This window comes from Dipteris shenzhenensis, chromosome 9 (assembly GCF_047967505.1).
Source record: "Dipteris shenzhenensis isolate YYH24624 ecotype China chromosome 9, Dip_SZ_1.0, whole genome shotgun sequence".
NCBI lineage: Eukaryota > Viridiplantae > Streptophyta > Polypodiopsida > Gleicheniales > Dipteridaceae > Dipteris > Dipteris shenzhenensis.
Genome location: NC_141604.1, coordinates 43,895 through 63,427, shown reverse-complemented (window position 1 = coordinate 63,427; position 19,533 = coordinate 43,895). Strand labels below are relative to the sequence as shown.

At 40.1% G+C, this 19,533-nt stretch overlaps 1 protein-coding gene and 3 pseudogenes across 1 annotated transcript; 1 reads left to right on the top strand and 3 right to left on the bottom strand.

Moving 5' to 3' along the window:
- LOC147898027 (uncharacterized) overlaps positions 1 to 11,290 on the bottom strand; it is a 39,562-nt pseudogene extending 28,272 nt beyond the window's left edge.
- LOC147898028 (uncharacterized) lies at positions 9,031 to 10,689 on the bottom strand. The gene is made up of 3 exons (XM_087379674.1): positions 9,992 to 10,689; positions 9,561 to 9,896; positions 9,031 to 9,453 (listed from the first exon to the last, which is right to left on the bottom strand). Exons 2-3 carry the CDS (start codon positions 9,687 to 9,689, stop codon positions 9,031 to 9,033), a joined length of 552 nt encoding a protein of 183 aa, XP_087235800.1. The 5' UTR covers positions 9,690 to 9,896; positions 9,992 to 10,689.
- A 64-nt stretch (positions 11,291 to 11,354) lies between the features above and the next one.
- On the bottom strand, positions 11,355 to 12,969 carry LOC147898026 (uncharacterized; annotated as a pseudogene).
- A 2,242-nt stretch (positions 12,970 to 15,211) lies between these two features.
- On the top strand, positions 15,212 to 16,084 carry LOC147898025 (uncharacterized; annotated as a pseudogene).
- The last annotated feature ends 3,449 nt before the right edge of the window (positions 16,085 to 19,533 follow it).

Here is a 19,533-nt window from a genome sequence, read left to right as displayed (position 1 = left end):
ACTAGGGGTAGACACGTCCTTGAGTTGATCATGGGTGACCAAGCTACGTCATGCCTACACTTTTGTACATTATGAGTTTGAGAGGGGGTGTTGAGAAAGCAAACTCAAGAGTGGTAAAATGTAATGGGTAGCATCAAGGTTGATCATATGGGACTGCATAGGACTAGGAGTGTGCTTGTGAGTGTGTGCTAGCCTATGAGCTAAGTTATGATCTAGGCAGTATTGCCATATGTGTGTTGCTAGAATATAGGAGTGTGCCATGTGTGTGATTGAGAGAATTAAGGAGTGATTTTAGGATCTAGGATTCCACTACAAGAGTCATTGATGATGTCAATGGTGTATACTCTTATGCCTATTTATACCGGGCTCTCTCATGAATAAAGAACACACTATTTTGCCTATCCATTGCTTCCATTGTGCTCATTTCAACAAAAGTAAAGTGTTCAGCCACTTTAAAGCCTTTAAGAAGGCTATGGTTAAAGAAGGAAAAGGGCACACATATAAAAGTGATGAGATGTGATGGAGGGGGAGAGTATTTCTCATATGAATTCAGTGATTATTTAAAAGAACAGGGAATTCAGAGAAAGTACTCATGTAGATCTACCCCTCAACAAAATGGGGTTGTAGAAAGAAAGAATAGGCACATTGCAGAAGTTGCAAGGGCTATGTTGAATGAAAAGAAGATGCCTGATTATTTTTGGGCTGAATCAATAGCAACTATTGTGTATATTATAAATAGAACCCTCACTACAAGTGTCCATGGAATGACACCTAAGGAAAAGTATACAGGTAGAAAACTAGATATTTCACACTTGAAAGTATTTGGTTGTATAGCTTATGTTCATGTTCGTGATGAGAGGAGAACTAAGCCGGATCCAAAGGGAGAAAAATGCATCCTCATTGGGTATTGTTTGTAGCAAAAAGGGTACCGTTGCTATAACCTTCCACTTGTAGGATGCAAGTGAGCAGAAATGTAGTTTTTGATGAAATGAGTTACTGGTATGGACCAGCAAAAGTGATAGAAGATGCACATGCAGGAAATGGTGATGCTACTATAAATGTAGATCAAATGTCACAAAGTCTGAGTGGACATGGGTGAGTTCTCAAACAATGGATCCAATGCATGGATAAGGAGATTGTGATCTAGTGGATCTTCTCATGGCAGTCCACATAATGGTACTGAGGTATCATGTAAAGGGAAGGAGAAGGCGGACCCTGCACCTATTTTTGATGTCTCATGTGGTCACTCTCATGTCGATGGAGAGTCATGTGATAGATAGGGCTAGCCTAGCAGGGATCATTATCCTATTTTTTGTTTTGCTTGATGTTTTTTTGTGTGGTTTTTGTTTGATTTTGTGATGTTTGCCGTGATTTGTTCTTATTTTGGGGCTTTGCCAGTGGATGTGGTATGGCTACCTATCAATGGATATTTCATGAGGCTGGAGGTACAATGTTTTATCTTCCAAACCTCCACTGAGTTGAGTGGGGATGGTGCCCTGAGCAATCGGTGAGTCAATTTACCCTAGTAGTATCTATGTGGACATTGTGAGGCTGAGTGGATGGACCACTGGTTACTCCGACATCATTCCGACATATATTGTTTTTGGGTTGGGTTTTTCTACATTTTTTTGTGCACTGCACTTGCATGGAAGTTGCTGGGCCATCTCTGGATGGGAGAGACATGGTGGGCTTAGGGCCTATTTTTTGATCTAACATTCCAATTTGGAGACAATTGCTGTTTAGGTCTCATCTCACCTGAATGAGATAGTGAGCTCGGGTGTGAGTTGGGAATTGCCTCATCCTACTAGCTAAGTGATGGTAGGGGTGGGGTGAGTCCTTGAGACATCCTTGAACAATCACAATTGAGTGTGGTAAGATGAGTAGAGTGATCTCCTTGGACTCCAATATTAGTTGTCATCTTTATATTTACATTTTCACTCACTATACCTCTTGCATTTAGGCACACTTGCGTGTGACTGCATCTCATTTACCTATGTGCTTGCATTTCCTCTTGCATCTTGCATAGCATGATCCTTGGGTTTTTTCCATCATTTTGCTGGGCATTACATCATAATTTTGTTCAGTGGGATATCTACATATTGTGTGTTAGGTTGCATTGTAGGGGTTAGGTCTGCATCCCTCTTTTACAGGTGGTTCCAAACCTTAGCATTCTGCTAGGGATGTTGCAGCAGCTGCATAGCAGACAGTTGCTTCATGGATATGATGGATGTGCTTTACGGATGATACCATGGAGTTGCAGATGCTATGTGATTATGACTTGATGTCTGATATTTTTGCCATGTTGCTAGTGGTTTGTTCATGGATAGTATGTCTATCTTGATGGTGCTTCTCATATGTATGCCTTGGATCAGTTATGCCATGGATGTAGTGGTTTCATTGATGTATTATGATTCTTTTTTATGATGCCTATGTTAGCAGATCATTGCTTATGTTGGTAGCAGATGTGTTTATGGCTTATGCCATGAGGTTATTATAGCTGTGGTTGTATTGTTGCCAGTAGGCCATTATTGGTTTTTATGCAGGATGTATTCAGCTAGATGCCATTAGATTTGGCAGTGACACCTGTTCTTGTGGCAGCAGCTTATAGCTAGTTTTATGGTGATACTGGTGTTTTTGTATGCTACTTGATGGTATCTGGGATGGCTCTTGCATCAGATTCCATATGTGCATGTTTTTTTTATATCAGTGGATCAGATCGGGCATGATTACATTTGTTCTAGTGTCATTTTTACACATTTTATTTCATCTGGTATGGTAGATGGATCCTGGGCTTCCATTTCAGCCTTTTGGGCCTTGCCGAAGAGTCCACTTTTCCTTTTTATTATGTTCCTATCTGAGTTGATGGTGCCAAAATTTTTACCTATTTATGTGAGCATCCGATGCGTCTATTTTTAGCAAATTCCGTATTTACGGGCACACGATCAGCTTTGGCACACTATTGTCAGGAGTGATCCGGGCTACACTTTCATTTTTACGAGATCTCGCTCCGAGCCCCTACGGAACAGATGCGGTTTGACATGCAGTGCTACAAGGACTAGCGGTGGTTTTCGATGTCAGCATTGCCCACGTGATTGGTTCTACGAGGCATGTTTGCGGCTTCTCGTCATGGATTTTGTGGTTCCGCTAGTAGTTTTTATGGCATTCGGGTCTTGACACTTCGTCTACAGGGTCTTGCAGATGTTTCCGTAGCTTCGAAATGTAGCTTCGGAATGTAGTTTCAGAATTCAGCTTCGGAATTCAGCTTTGGAATTCTTATTGATTCTTTCATGAGTCGATTGATTAGACCAGAGGTTCTCTCTGGATGCAGAAAACTCCCCTTCTTGGACGATTTGGGGAGGGAACCCATGGCACCTAATCTTCTTCTGATTAGACCTCCGAATTACATGCTAACATTAGCATCTCATCTTCTCCTTCTTCTTCCCTATAACTCACGTTTGGGCAAAAGGAGAAAGAAAGTAAGGAGGAAAAAACTTATGCTTTTAGTGCTGGCTGCCTGCTGGTTTGCTCCCCTCCTCCTTCATCCTTTCCCTCTCCAGCTGCCTTGTAAGGCTGCCTTAGCCATCTCCTCCCCTCGTTCTTCCTTGGATCCTTTGACCTCTACCTTTCTGGTTTGCTACTACTTGTTATGCGCCGACTTCTCCTCCTCCTCCATCTTTCCTACTCAGCCATCTTTTGCTTCCCTGCTCTCAATTTCCTTTCTCCACCTTTCCTACTAAGCTTCTCCATCATTCCTTCTTCCTTCCACTCCCTTCCTCTTTCCTCACAGTTCGTGTTACGCCATTCCGTCTCCTACACGCCATTTCGTCGCCACTCCGATTCCGTCTGTTTGGGTTCCGAAAAAGCATACGTCAAACAAACCTTTGGCATACCCTTGTTAAGTCTCCTTCAATCCCCTTGTGACAAGTGGCAGCTTCTCCTTTTGACAAGTGGTAGCTTGTGCTTGCGACAAGTGGCTACATAGAAGCTTGACAAGTGGCAGCTTGTTGGGCACTCAGTTTAGCTCACGGGGTAGCCAGGTTGGCATCCGGTTTTCTTTGGCATATTCTTTTGGCTTATTCTGAGCATATTCTAGCAAACTGGTTGCTATTTCTTTGGTTCTCAGATTGATCTTCAGTTCTGGTTACACTACTCAAGAAAATATTTGTAAAGAATTTTGATTTTTTAACTATATCTCGCATGGATGATCCTTTTTGATCACGGTTGCTTCTAGAATGTTGTTCATTGATCTTATTGCATTCATAATGAGTGGTTGCATGACCTATTTGGAGCTACCTAGGTCCTGTTTTCGTGCAGGATGCGTCAATTTTACGAGCAAAAACCTATGAGCAGGTTTATCCGAGCGTGTTTTTCAAGAGATTTTTAAAAATGTTTTTCTTTAGGAAACATGGTTTTTACACTTTTATTTTCACTAGAACTAGATCCCTTTATCATAAAAATATACAAACTAGTCACTCATTCATTTTTACACAACATAATTTTCTTATTTAGAGACATCCCTTTGTACCCCTGTTATTACCTTAAAAAAGTGTTGATTCCTTTAAGAAACATTCCTCATAATCACTCTCAATGTAATAATACTATGCATATATAATTACTTATTAACACATTTATATCATATGGCAATATCTTTTTAGTGTTTTTATAGCATATTTATGGACATGTTTCTAAAGAAGTTTAAATTACTATAAATAAGTATTAACTTGGGCTTATATATCACTCTCATAAAATACATGTAATATTTAATACTATATATGAAAGATTTTCCAAAATATAACTCCATAGATGTGCTCAAATGGGGTGTTCCGATCAATTTGAGTGGTTGAATGACTATATTTGGACATTGGATATGAAAGTTATGTCACTTTTAAAAGTGCTGTCCAAGGTAGTTTCGCCACAGCGAAACTACCTTGGGAGACTTGCTTCAAAGGGGTTTCGCTGGCGAAACTACCTGGATTGCTTGCTTCAATGAGTTTTCTTTGAAGAAACTCTTTCATGAAGATAGGTTGAGAGAGGGTTTTCAATGTCACCCCCTATTAAGTAAAAGTTGTAAGAAGGATCATAAGGGAATTTTCATAGAGAAGTCTACTCTACATGTGGGTTTCTTCAAAAGCCATCCCATTATGCTCTCACCATTCTTACAGATTCACCTAAAGATTTTTGTATAAAATAGACATTGCTATAATACTTTGCATATTTCTAAGTGAAACTATGTTTTCTTCTTATCGATTTTTGCCATATTTATGCATAGTTGGAAGCTTTTTTCTTCCTTCGCTCGGACGCTCGGAAGATTTCGCTCAGAAAATGCTCATCCCCTTTTCGTGCATTGGGTCGGGCCTAGGTCCTGGGTTGCGGTTTTTGCAGATTTTGTAATAATTAAAGATCTCATGGTTGTTATGTCAAATTGCGGTGGTCAAAAAATATACTTATGTTATTTTTTGGGCATGATTGCACTCGTAATGTTTGATTTGTAGTTTGGACCCACTTGATTGTACTTGCTTTGTAAACTGACCTATTTGACCATACAGTTGACCGTGAATAATGCTTGATGCTGGAATCAATTTAAAATATTTCAAACTCAAAGTCCTAATATTCTTCTGCGTTCTGCATGATGATGTGGACAAAACTGAAATTTGTCTGATACTCTATAAGGTTGCTTCAGAAATGGAACCAGGGCTTCGATGCCTTTGAATGTAAATATCTTGAGCTGGTTAGGTCGAATAGGGAAATTTCCAACTAAAATTCCCATTAATTTTCTTTGCTCTTGAAGGATGTGGACTTTGATTTTTGGTCAACCCAAATTTGAGGGCACTTCCTTTGTAAATTGGACTAGTTAACTAGAACTTTGATTGCTTTGACCAAGTTCTTAGCTTACTAAAACTAAGAAACTCAAAACTAAAACTCACATTTATTTTTTGTATACTTTCAGCCTCTAATGTCAAATTCTTCCTCAGTAGCATTCTGTTAGTACTTGCTTTGTAAATTGACATGTGTGCACAAGTGTTTGACCGCTGATAACTTACCCACCGGCAGTCAAGTGCAGAAAGTTTGAACACAAATGTGTCCATGAATTTTGTCCTCTAGAGGCCTATGGAATCAAATATCCATTTGGATATCATCAGTTAGCGCTTCCTTTTTAACTGAACCCAAGTGACTGCAACTTTGACATCATTTAGGACTGAGACTTCTCATTTAACCTTTTCCCTTCTTTGTATGTTGACCGTGCTTAGGTGATAGCTAGGCAGAGAATACGATTAGAATAGTGATGGTACTATGATGACAATGACGACTTGGCATATGTGACTTCACCTGTGGGATATATTTTTCCCATCGAAAGACCCCGAGTCCTTGTGGTTTGGTAGGGTCAGTTGACCCCTTCCCCCCACAAGTCTAGTGGCTCAAAAATGAGCCTTGATGAGGAACTTGGGATTCCTTCAATTGTTACACCAGGTGTAAGAAAAAGTAGGAATGTGGTTAAGACTCCTAGAGGTGATGTAGGTACATGCACGTCCACACGTGTGAAGTATCCTATTGATAGGTTGAGATATGATGGTTTTTCAAACCATCATTATGCATATATGATCAAAATTCTAGAAGAAAGAGAGCTAGCTTCCTTTAAGGATGCAGTGGGAAAGAAAAATTGAGAGGCAGCCATGGATGAGGAGATGGCTGCCTTGGATGCAAACCACACTTGGGAATTGATACCATTGCCTCATGATAAGAAGGCGATTGGCTGCATGTGGGTGTATAAGGTGAAGCACAATGCTGATGGGTCTGGGAGCAAGGTTAGTTGCCAAAGGATATGCATAGACATATGGCATTGACTATCAGGAAACGTTTAGTCCAGTTGCAAGGGTTGAGAGCAATAATTGCTATGGCTGCTGCAAAAGGCTGGTCTTTGCATCAAATGGATGTAAAGAATGCATTCTTGCATGATGGTGATTTGAAAGAAGAGGCTTATATGATGCAACCATAAGGTTACCAAGATGATGCACATCCCGTTTTGTTTGCAGGTTGCACAAAGCCATGTATGGCTTAAAACAAGTGCCCAAGGCATGGTGGTCAAATAGAATAGGCCAGTATCTTGTTATGTTTGGATTTCATATTTCCAATGTAAACTTTCACTTTATGTGAAAATAATAGATAGAGGGATTGCGCTCATAGTCATCTATGTGGATGAATTAATTTTTATAGGTGACAGTGACGTAGAAATTGATGAAGTGAAGCTACTTTTGAAGCAAAAATATGAAATGAAGGATTTGGGAGGGTTGCGCTACTTCTTGGGCATTGAAGTTATTAGATACCCTAGTGGGATATAACTGTTGTATAGGCAGTATGACTTGGATATCTTGTCCAAGTATGGGATGATAGGTTGTAAGCGCATCTCTATTCCATTGGAGCGGAATGTGAAGCTCAGTCCAAAAAGAGGGGAGCTTCTTAAAGGTGTCACTGTGTACAAATGCATAGTTGGCAATTTGATATACATGACTATCACCAAACCGGATTCGAGCTATGATGTGGGGTTGGTGAGTCAGTTTATGCAGGTGTTGAGGAAGCCACATTTAGATGCGGCTAGGCGCATGTTGAGATATGTGAAGTCCACTTTGTAGTATGGACTTTTTTATGACGTTGAGTACCCCATACAGGTACATGGGTACACAGATGCTGACTGGGCTAGTAGTATCTCCAATAGGAGATATACTAGCGAATTTATGTTTTTCCTTGGGAGTGCTACCATTAGTTGGATCAGCAAGAAGCAGCCGATAATTGCCTTGTCAAGCACAGAGGCCCAGTACAAGGGTGCAGCTATGGCTGCATGTGAGGTAGCTTGGTTACAAAAGCTACATGTTGATTTAGACCAATCAGTTTATGGTGGAGATGTCATTTATTGTGACAACATTAGCAGCATTATGATTGCTAATAACCCAGTCTATCATGCTAGAATGAAGCACATTGAGGTGCATTATCACTTTGTGAGAGAGAAGGTTCTAGCTAGAGAGGTTGATCTTGTATATGTCAGCACCGAGGAGCATGTGGCTAATATTTTTGCAAAGGCCTTGGGTACAGAGAAGCTTCAAACACACTATTGAGAAATTTGAGACTTTATATATTGTTTTCGACTTTTTTCCAAACTTGTTCAAATAAGTGTAAGTGTATATCCAAGTAAAAAACACACAAAAAATAAAAAATTGGCATTAAAATTAAGTTACTTTTAATTTTTATCTTCTTTGATTGAAAACATGACTACTTGACGTATTTGTAGTGAAAGATGTGTTTAAAAAGGAAACTTGGACATGCTATGTTTATTTCTTCTTTTTCCAACTGATAGTTTGGTGAGAAAATGATTAGTTTCTTGGTAAGGTTTAAAAAACTCCTATTATTACCAAAACATAACATGAATTTAAAATATTTGATTCATTATTTGATTCATTATTAAGAGAGTACGACATAGTTGGCACGATGCAAGAGTTGTTGATATCAACACACAATGGTGGCATAGAGATACACCCTTGTTGAAACAAATAACTTTCTTCTATGCCTCTGAATCTCTTTCGAAGTCATCTAATTCTAAAATCACTACAAGACAATGCTACCATACACGCGTTGCATACACACGATAAGTTACGGGCGTGTGTATGGTCGCGCATGTATATGATAGTATCGGGTGCGTGTATATGTGCATCTAATTTTGCATGTATATCTGCTTTTAAAAATGCGTATATCAAAGCGTGTATATATGCGTAAAACTTGTGTTATAGACGCAAATATACATGCGATATTACACGCAATAGCAGAGAAAATCATTTCTTTAAGAAAAATCCCATACCTTTATTTTTAAAAAACCATCTTCTTTAAACCATCTCATAGTGCATTACAGTATATATCATTACACGATCCCACTAAATGCATTTACAACAATTTATATTCAAAAACAAATCATGAGATGATAATTAAAAGACAACATATACAAGAGAATTGTCATCAATTTAGAATGATACAATGATGGATTGGTTAGGATTCGATCTCATCTTCAATGAGATCCATCCTTGCCAAATGGTCAACATCAATATCCATTTGATCAATTTGTAAGGCTATGATTAAATTTATTCCACTATCGATATTCTGTCCATTGATAATGGTACCGATGCCCCGATCATCCTCATCAACATCAACATCACCATCATCATCAATGGTAGGGTCATCCTCATGATCATGAGAAATGGCACGCTCATCCTCATTATCATGAGGATCTCTTATTTCTTGATCATCGATCACAACATCTTCATTGGCATGTTCGACATCATCTTCATTGCGGCCTGCTACATCCTCCATATGCTCCATATCAGTGAATGTATTGTACATCACTTTGGAACGTGGTGCAACAGGAATGACGTACCACCATTTAGTGTCATGCACCATTGGCTGATAGATAACCTACTCAATTATACATATTGCAGTTAGTTAGCATATCAAAAGTCAAGGGGTACGTGAGCTTAGATATATATGTATATAAAACACATTGATAAAAAAATATTGCATACCTGCTCACATTGTTGTGGCAATACGAGCTTATCTTTCTTTGTTTGCCAAAACTTTGTAGAGTCAATAGTTACATAGCCACTTTCATGGCGTTTTATCGTTGCATTAGGTCCTTTTTCCACCACGTTCATTTGCCATTTTACATCCAAAACATACACAAAGAAGCGACGAAAGTCAAGCCTAAATATGTCTTAGATTGTGCCACAATAATCATCCACTTTTCCATTGGCTCCCTCAAAGCTACTAATGACACCGCAATCTTGTGTATTCCTCTTATCATCAATTCTTTGTGTTTGAAAATGCTTTCCTTCACACCATATAGCATTGAACATAGTGCACTGGACCAAAATAGAAGCAATATTTGTGTAAGCAATGTGAATAAATATTAAAAGCAAATCACTTACAACTAATATAAAATGTTAGTTCCATGTACCTTTAACATGCATCCTTGCACATACTCCCATTCTTCCGCCGTGATATGCAGCCCCTCGTCTCTCTCTGCTCTCTCCATTTCTTCATGCAACCAATCAACATGGATATCATTCAGAAGTGTTGCTCGATGCTTAGGGTACGCCTTACGAGAGCCATGTTGCCTCCAAAAGAGAGCTCTTTCTGCTTGCCTTCTTGTCTTTGCATCCTCATAATATCTTGTAACCCATCTACTCATCACATCACTATTAAGGATGCAAGTGAAATTAATATCATCAATCAATGCTTTGTCAATTACTTTACTATGTCCTTTTCCTTGGGGCACAATAGAGGAGCAATAGAGGTCATCCTCAAGTCCTCTTCATTGCTCCATAGTCGCGGCAAAGAGTTGTCCACTTGACCAAGAAATTCTAAAATATATACAAGAGATTCTTGTATCAACCAACCCTTAGCCATGCTTCCTTCAGGCCTTGCACTTTGTCTCACAAAGTCTTTTAAGGTCTTCATGAAGCGCTCTAGAAAGAACATCCAATGTGCATGCACAGTGCTGCATAAAGCAATTTCATCCACCAAATGCACAATGAGATGTAGTTGGCTTGTGAGAATGGTTCGCGGAAAAGTTTCCTCTATCAAACAAACCACCCCCACTGCCATAACACGTGCATTATCCAATGTCGCTAGATCAATTGCTTTGGAGTTAACATATCTGAAAAACAAATGAATAGTATGTTATACCTCATGCACGTTCATTTTGAAAAACTATCAAATCAAAGTGCAAGGTATAATGAAGGGTGATTCAACATGGGTTTTACATACCTCACAAGCTCACCCATCTTATAAATACATTTTTTCAAACTCTTGTTTGCACCATGGTCGATGCTAGTAGATAGTATGAACTGCACACATAAGAGCACATGTATATATGGTTGATGGCATTACAAAATTTAATTTCAACGTACAAGACTTGGAAAACACTTACTTGGAGCATCTTGTGCCAATCGTGGGACTTCAACCCGTATAGTTGCTCAACACCTCTTTTCTTAGTGGTTGTGAAGGCTCCCTTCAATGATCTCATGCATCCAGTGGGAGTACGCAAAGTAGTGATGGCCTGCTTTACCTGCTTCTCCTCCTGCTTTGATATAATCCATGGTGCACATGGAAGATGAACGTGCCCATCCTCCTTTCATGGCCAAGCTTGACGCATCCGTCCTGCGATGCGCAAGTCCTCCCGTACACTGACATTGTCTCGTTTACCAGTAACATGTTCCCAAATACCAAATGCCACATTCTTGAAGATGTGCATGGGATCAAGAAGATGGTTGATCTTAAGATGGGTCCAATATGGTAGCCTGAAAAAAATGGAGTACCTACACAAGAGATGCCGAACAAGATTGCTCACAAAAAGGACATCCATGTTTACCTGATGTTTTCAAACCTGTTAAAATATAAATAAAAGTTAGAATAATAAAGTCAATAATTATAATAAATACAACCAATAGTATTAGAGTAGAGAGGTGATTTGAATTCTTACCAGAACAATCGCTGTATCCTGGAAAGTCATGCATTGCCCATATCAACACTGCTTTCAAGTCGAAGTGTCAAGAGGAGGGAGGCCTACTAACATCCACCACTGCAACACCTCTCCATAGTCCCTCCAACTCATCAATCAATGGTTCGAGGTAAACATCCATGTGCTTTACTTTATGTTTCTCTGAAATTAGAAGGGATAACATAAGATGTCCCTTCTTGATCGCCATTGATGGTGGAAGGTTGTAATTCACCAATACAACTGGCCACACGCTGTATGCGGTACTTTTGAAACCAAATGGATTCACTCCATCCATACCTAGGCCAAGTCTCAAGTTTCTGGGCTCTGTTTTAAAGCTGGGCCACTCATCTTTAATATGCTTCCAAGCTTGAGTGTCTGTGGGAATTCTCCACATGCCATCATCCGATCGATGTGACGAATGCCATGACATGAGCTCAGCTATGGATTTGCACTTGAACATGTGTTTGATGCAAGGAATTATAGGAAAGTGTTGCAAGACTTTATGAGGTACATCAAAACTCTTCACATCTATTCTATACCTTGCTTCACCACAAGTGGGACAATGTCGAGCCTCCTTATGCGTCCCACGAAAGAGAACGCAATCATTAACGCATGCATGTATGCGATCATAATCCAATCCTCCAAGAGATGTCACATAGCGCCTCGCTATGTCTCTTGAGGTGGGTAGTCTATTCCCCTTTGGAAGCATATTTGATAATAGCCTGCATTCCATATCGTCAATTAACGATTAAAACATATTGAGTTTTATTCATTGCGAAACCCTTAACCAGTTATTCAAATTAGAATGCTTACTTCAAGACTTGCATTCCTCCATCCATAAACTGTCTATAAATTTACTAGTTCAAGTGAAGCACGTAAAATAGAGAATGTGCACCCTTCAAATACCGGCATCGACGAAGCCTTGTAAAGATGCTATTGTTCTATATCATTGTCATCCATACCTTTGGGATCATCCCTAAAAAGATGCCGCACCATATCTCATCGAACACTTCCTCTTCCATGACTTTGTGGGGTGCAGGGCTATTGTCTTCCCTTCCCCACTCATCTCTGACAATAGATCCCGAAGCTCCAGCATCATCTCATCGACGCTTCGCATGCTCACGCCGAGCGTAAGGCACCATGTTAGGGTGTGGTACTGCATCTTGCTCCAATTAGAGTATATATATTACAATTCCATTAATTTGGACACCATGAGTCATTTGGATACTATCAATTTACATCTACTCACCTCTAAACATGTTTGACTCCATTCTCCATACATGGAGATGTGATTCAAGATAATTCGACACGCTCGTACAATGCATCCTTGACATCGATTACACACACTTGATTCTTTGTGCCAACCACATATCGCGATTATGGTGACGCATTGTCTCATCCTCACCAGAACTGCTTGAGGAGTTTGATGACATCTTGTATACAAAACAATAAACACAAAATCATAATCAATTTTTTAATTGAAGTTTAAAAAGACTCTATATCACATGTATGGGCGCAGTTAAGACTGTGTGAAAATTGCGTGTACCAGCGTGGCTATGCTGTGTGAAAAGGTACAGTGTGGCTATGTTGTGTGAAAATGCGTGTACGCACGTGACTATGCTGTGTAAAAATGCATGTATACACGTGGCTATCCTTCTATACACGCAAAGATACACGCGCTTTTACCCGCGACGATCTGTGTCAAATGTAAAACAAAACCCGCTGCCTACCCCAAATACCTTTCATTTTCACTTCTTTCCTCTTCTTCGTCACCGCCAAATCTTCTATCATCCAATAGACAACGAAAGGCAAGTGCAAGGAAGATCACACGGGTGGAAGGAGCACACATGGGTGAAGGAAACCTCAGCACAAAGGCCAAAAAGAAGACTCACTTTTCCAGAGGTGAGTCAGTTTGTCCTTTGTCCTGTCTCTTTCCTTCCTTTTCTTTATGCAAATGTCTCTTTTTCTCATGAAATTGTCTCTCTCCTTTGTCCTCTTTCTTTCTCTGCACTTTGAGTAATCATTTGTGTACTTTTGCATACGAGAATGTTAGTCTGGGGTGATGTTTTAAGGACGTTTGTCGGTGGTCGACGATTTTTCTCGAAACGTTTTCGGCAGGTCACGTGTAGCAGTGCGTGTATTTGTGCGTGTAGTCTGTCTACACAGTCTGTTCACGTGGATATACATGCATTTTTTGATAGATGCATACACGTGTTCCTTGACAGGTGCATACATGCGACTATGCATTAGTTTCTGTCTTCGTTTTTTGCTTCTCACCTGCACATGTTTTGATTTTGATTTCGTTTTTGTTCTTTGTTAGTCGCAGAGTAGATTCGTTATAAAAGGAGAAAGGTAGAGGAGGTAAGGAAAGAAAGGGGAAGGTAAGGGAAGATAAAGAAGAGAAGCTAAGGGGAAGCTAAGGGGAGAAAGAAAGAGAAGAGAAGATAGGAAGTAAGAGGGGAAGAGAAGGTAGGAAGAAGAGGGGAAGAGAAGGTAAGGGAGTAAGGAAAAGAGAAGGTAAGAAGCAAGAGGGGAAGAGAAGGTAAGGAAGAGAAGGTAGGAAGTAAGAGGGGAAGAGAAGGTAAGAAGTAAGAGGAGGAGGTAAGGAAGAGAAGGAAAGAAGTAAGAGGGGAAGAGAAGGTAAGGGGAGAAGGTAAGGGAGTAAGGGGAAGAGAAGGTAAGAAGTAAGAGAAGGAGGTAAGGAAGAGGGAAATAGAAGGTAAGGGGAGAAGGTAAGGAAGTAAGTAAAAGTAAATGAATCAATGAGATTAGATGCTATGTTTTTTTTGTGTGCAGATTCTTCATGGATCCAAGTTCTTCATCCGATCCATTTGCATACGGCATTTGGTTTGCGGAGATGCTAGCTCATTTTGGGAACCAACCTGGCCCAGTAGAGTTGACAGAGTATATGTATGCCCATCCCCATCCTAGATTCCCTAGTATGGTCACCCCACTTCCTGAGTTCCAATGTCACTCCACTGTCGTCTATGCCTGCGAGTCTAGCGAGATGGCATGCTTCTCCTCTCCCATGCCCATCGAGGAGACATACCCCTTCCTAGACACACTCACGCACCCCTCCTAGGCACCATCACGTCAGGGCTCACAGCCACCATCACATACTCCCTCACAACCACCGTCACGAACTGTGTTCACGTGCACAATCCCCCAGTCCTGACTCCACCCGTAGTACAGAGTAGAGTAGAGCTGACAGAGTATATGTATGCCCATCCCCCTCCTAGATTCCTTGGTATGGTCACCCCCCTTCCCGAGTGCCAATCTCACTCCACTGTCGTCTGTGCCTGTGAGTCCAGCGAGACGGTATGCTTCTCCTCTCCCACACCCATTGAGGAGACATACCCCTTCCTAGACACACGCACCCCCTCCCAAGCACCGTCACGTCATGGATCACAACCACCATCATGTACTCCCTCACAGCCACCATCACGAATTGTGTCACGTGCACAATCCCCCAGTCGTGGCTCCACCCGCAGTACAGAGTAGAGTAGACACCGCACTAGGGAGAGTGGGAGTGGAGGATGCGTCGGGTGCTTTGGTGGGGGAAGTGGTAGGGCACGCGGTGGGAGAGGAGTTAGAGGAGACAGTGAGGATGAGGAGGAGGTGAGAGAGGTGGAGGCAGAAATATACTATGATGTGATGGATAGGGGTGGGATAGTGATGGATGCAAGGGGGAAAGAGGTAATGGAGTACATGCATGGGGTAGTGTCAAATTTATACAAAAATTGTTTTATTAAATTTAAAGATCAAAATAGTTGATTAGTTGGAGAGGTGATAGAGGCTGTACATAGTCGGTACCCCAATCCCCCACATGCGACATTCTCGGATGTATGGGGAAGGATGCGAATAAGGGAGATCTTAAGTAATAAAAGATCTCACCTTAAGAAACTCGCGTATGATGATCGAGCAAATCAGGAGGCGAGTGGCTATCCCATGGAGAAACCTGCCACTACCCACAAATGCGAGTGGAAGGAGGCAAAGAAACGAGGAGAGGGTGGCATGAAGAGAAGGCAACATGTGGAGGCACGATGCATCCAGATGGAGACCATTGGATCTTTGCATTTCGGATCTAGAGGTATCAAGTCGTGGGAGGCAGAGTTCGTAAGTATCTTGTCACCTTATTTGATTTTTTACTTAATTCATTGATTGTATGATTGTTTTAATCTTACAAATTGTGTTGATTATGTTACAGCGATGGGTTATGGGGAGGAAGCCCACAGCCCATGAGACTGCATATGCTCGTCGGCATAGTAGATGTGACACGTGGGCCCTCTTCAGAAGCTAGGGACGTATTACGAACGCGTAGTTTGAGATGGCCATGAGACCCTACGGTCGACAGGTACTTGAAAAATATAAATGAATGATTTAGGTTTATTAAATTTTGAATTACATATAGATATACTTATATATGATATTTTACTTGAACAGGCACAAGCTGCTGCACCTGCTGATGCTCCTGCCATTGAAGATCCACTGCCTCCGCCGCCGCTTCTCCTGCTCCACACTACACATCGGACATGTATACCAATGTGAACACATCTCATACTGGAGGGAGTGGCTCGTCATCATTTGAGTCTGAGTAGTACTTAAACTCATAGTATCACATCTGTATTGTGGATGTGATTGTATATATATTTTTGAAACTAAAGCCATGGGCTTTTTTAAACAAACCAATTTGATTTTGTATATATTTGTTTATAATTGAAACCATGGGCTATTTCGACATATGGACTCCCTTGTATATATGTTTTTGCATAATGAAAGCCATCGATTTATTTCAGCACACCTCAAATTTTGATAGTATTGCATTCATGTTTGTCTTGAATCGTGTATTGATAATGTTTGCATTCGTGACGTTCTTGATTCGTGTCTTGACAATGCACAAAATGTTCTCTATGGATGGTGCCATGCACCTTAAAAAAATTTCAGAGAGTGCTATTTGGTGTTGGAATGCTGGAATAGCATTCAGGCACCAAATATCACTCTGTGGATTTTTTATTTTTGCTCTCTGTTCAAACTTCACGTGTATATGCGCGTAAAGTTTGTCAAAAATGTGTGTACGTGCAAGAGCTCTATTAAGAACATGTGTATTGGCATAGCAACACTGGTAAAATGTGTGTATAGACCCATGTATAAGAACGTTTGTGGTGGCTCATACACACGCTTTTACACGCATGTCTGTGGCCACGATCATACACGTGCTGATACACGAGCCCACTACTTTTTTTCCACAAGTCATTTTACACGGCTAGCAGTGTAGGTATGAGCCTGATCCCTTGTAGTGGATTCTCTAAATCTTCTTGATGCGCATCAAGCCTATGTAAATGGTGCTTGATATGTTTGCGACTGATGTCAGGAATTGTGATACATTTTTCCACATTGTATCCATGCTTCTTTTTTTGACTTCGCATCCACGACCTCTAGCAATGAATAATGCTACTCACTTCTACTTTAGCTAAGATGTCGTTGTTGGGAACCCATTCTCATTTCTTTAGCAAACAACCATTGTAAGGCTCTTTCAGTGTAAACATTTTTGGTAGACCTTTAGAGGGTTTTGGTTCATAACACAAAGCTATGAATCTAGTGGTCGTTCCCTCTTCATCCTTGGATATCTAAACAACCTTTGCTACCCAATTGGTCCACCTTGGTCATTTGTCTCTTATTCATGATTTGTTGCCAAAACCGTAATGAAAATACCTTCTTGGATTTCATGAGATGGTATAAACTCTGGCAAAGGCTTATCGCCCTTTCGTCCACAAAATCTGTGAGGCATAAGTAGATGTTGAGCTTCTTCCCTGACTATGGTTGTCGTGCATCTAGCAATTAAAGACCCTACAATGCCACATAGTTGTGGCCAAAACAAATCACAAAACTCAATGCTCGGCAAGTGCTCTTGTTCTTTCAAATAATTAACAAGCGACTCACTTGACTTGATTATCTTATCATTCTTTTTGGACTACTCCAGATATTTTTGTGTGATACTTTTAACGTGATTGATGAATGCTTCAAGGCCTTTCATTTCATCAATATCGAGTGATTTGTTTTTTGCAAGAACAAATTTGCTTTCCTCTAATGTTGGTATTTTTTGCAACAAGCATATGGATTACTCCATAGGTCATCTCCATCCATTGAGTAGTCTCTCCGTTGCATCATTGGAGTATTTTCATGTAATTTGAATCTAAAATAATGTGGATTCATGTGGCCCACTAGAGAATCATCTCCTTTCTTCAAATGTGGCTCTATGAAGCTCCTCCAATCTACCATCCTATCCAAGAGAGCTACTTCAGGCCCTTCTTGTCTACCCCCATCAATTTTCTTCCCAATTTGATCTTTCATGTCCCCCATAGTTAACACATTCCGGGACTTCAACTCTCTAGAAATAACACTGAATTTTTTATCTATATCCTCATGTGTGTGGCCTACAAGAAGAAAACCCATTTCCACTTCGTCGAAAAATTTCAAATCAACCAACATGGAACACAAAGCAAGTATGTATCTATTCTTATTCTCTCTGCAACAAAATTGTTAGCATGTATTCTTAATATGGGAGGTAAATATCCACAAGCATCTCTCACTTTTCAAATTGCCTTCACGTTGGAAGTTTCCACTTGATTAGTGTCATGTTCATGCAAAGCATCAAACCACAAATCACAAAACAATCGGTGTCCATGTACCAATACTTCACACAAGTGTGTCTTTGGTCCACGTTTACCCTCTAGTGAAGGTGGAGTGCGCTTGAACCTTGGCAAAGTTGTGGTGTTTTTGTCCATTCCATCAATGGTGATGCACATGGACTTATGCATATTTGATATTGCTTCATGCCTCCAATAAGCATATAGTACTCTAGCATCTTGTACATGGTGTAAATGGATTGCTCGCCATTTTATGTACCTTCCTCGAAGCATTTGCTATGCTCAATTTCATTTTTCATTTCATCACAAGTTTTACATTTTGACATCCGTTGCTTTGTTGGTTTTTTCACATTGCAAAGTTGTGACCGCCAAATTTTATAAAAAGTGCAACTTGAAATTAATCTTTCTTCTCTATCTTGTAATGTTTTGTTCATAGTCTCTAGCACAATCTTTTTTAACATACCAATAGGAAGATGCTATTGGCACACTACAGTTCCATTTGGCATTGTTGTCTGGAGATGAGGTTGAGGGAGCGCATTATCTTCGAGGATTTGCGCCAAAGTTGCACTTGCATTGATACTATTTCTTTGCCCCTTAAGCTTATTGACATTTCCATGAACTTTGTACAAAATGAGCACCTTGGCCCAAATGCGATAATATGTTCCATGAGCTAAACCAATTAACAATTGATATCCACAATTGTAAATGTAAATCCCATTGACCTTTGGATCCAATTTGTTTTTGTGTTTCCTTGTCTTGGAATTTTCTTGCCGAAGAAAGCAAGAAAATTGTTGAAGAAGATAGTTATGTCTATCTAGACTCACCTTGCTCCAAATTCTTGTATGTATGGCCTCACAATCCTCCTATCATTTCACTTATACCATCCCCTACTCATGTAATAACTCTTTGACTATGATCAGTCAATGCTAGTAAGGGTTTCATGGATGTTGTCAAAGAAATAGTCCACATGACTTTCACTACATTTTGGGACATCAGATATATCATCCACTCCAATAAGATCATGAATTTGGTCACAAATGCTTTTTGATAATGTGTTTCTTTTCCCAATATGGTTTATTGTATCTTCCATGATGGAATCACTTAACCCATACACCATAGTGGATATATCTTCCACTCCAGTAAGAACATGAAGGGCATCATACACTTTTTGTATTATTGCATTAGTCCCCACATTGAAGATATCTTCAACTCTAGTAAGAACATGCATGGATTCAGAAGCTTTTTGTGTCGTTCCATTTGTGGTAATATCATTTCTTCTCTATTTATTTCTCATGTAATATAATTTTGTGTTGTGCATTGCATTGAATGATACTATCTTGTGCACCGATA

Excerpts from the sequence above, each read along its gene's own strand:
- LOC147898028 (XM_087379674.1), bottom strand. The coding sequence starts at position 9,689 with ATGAACGTGGTGGAAAAAGGACCTAATGCAACGATAAAACGCCATGAA. Across the intron at positions 9,454-9,560 it reads TGCCACAACAATGTGAGCAG|GTTATCTATCAGCCAATGGT; the intron begins GTATGCAATATT and ends ATAATTGAGTAG.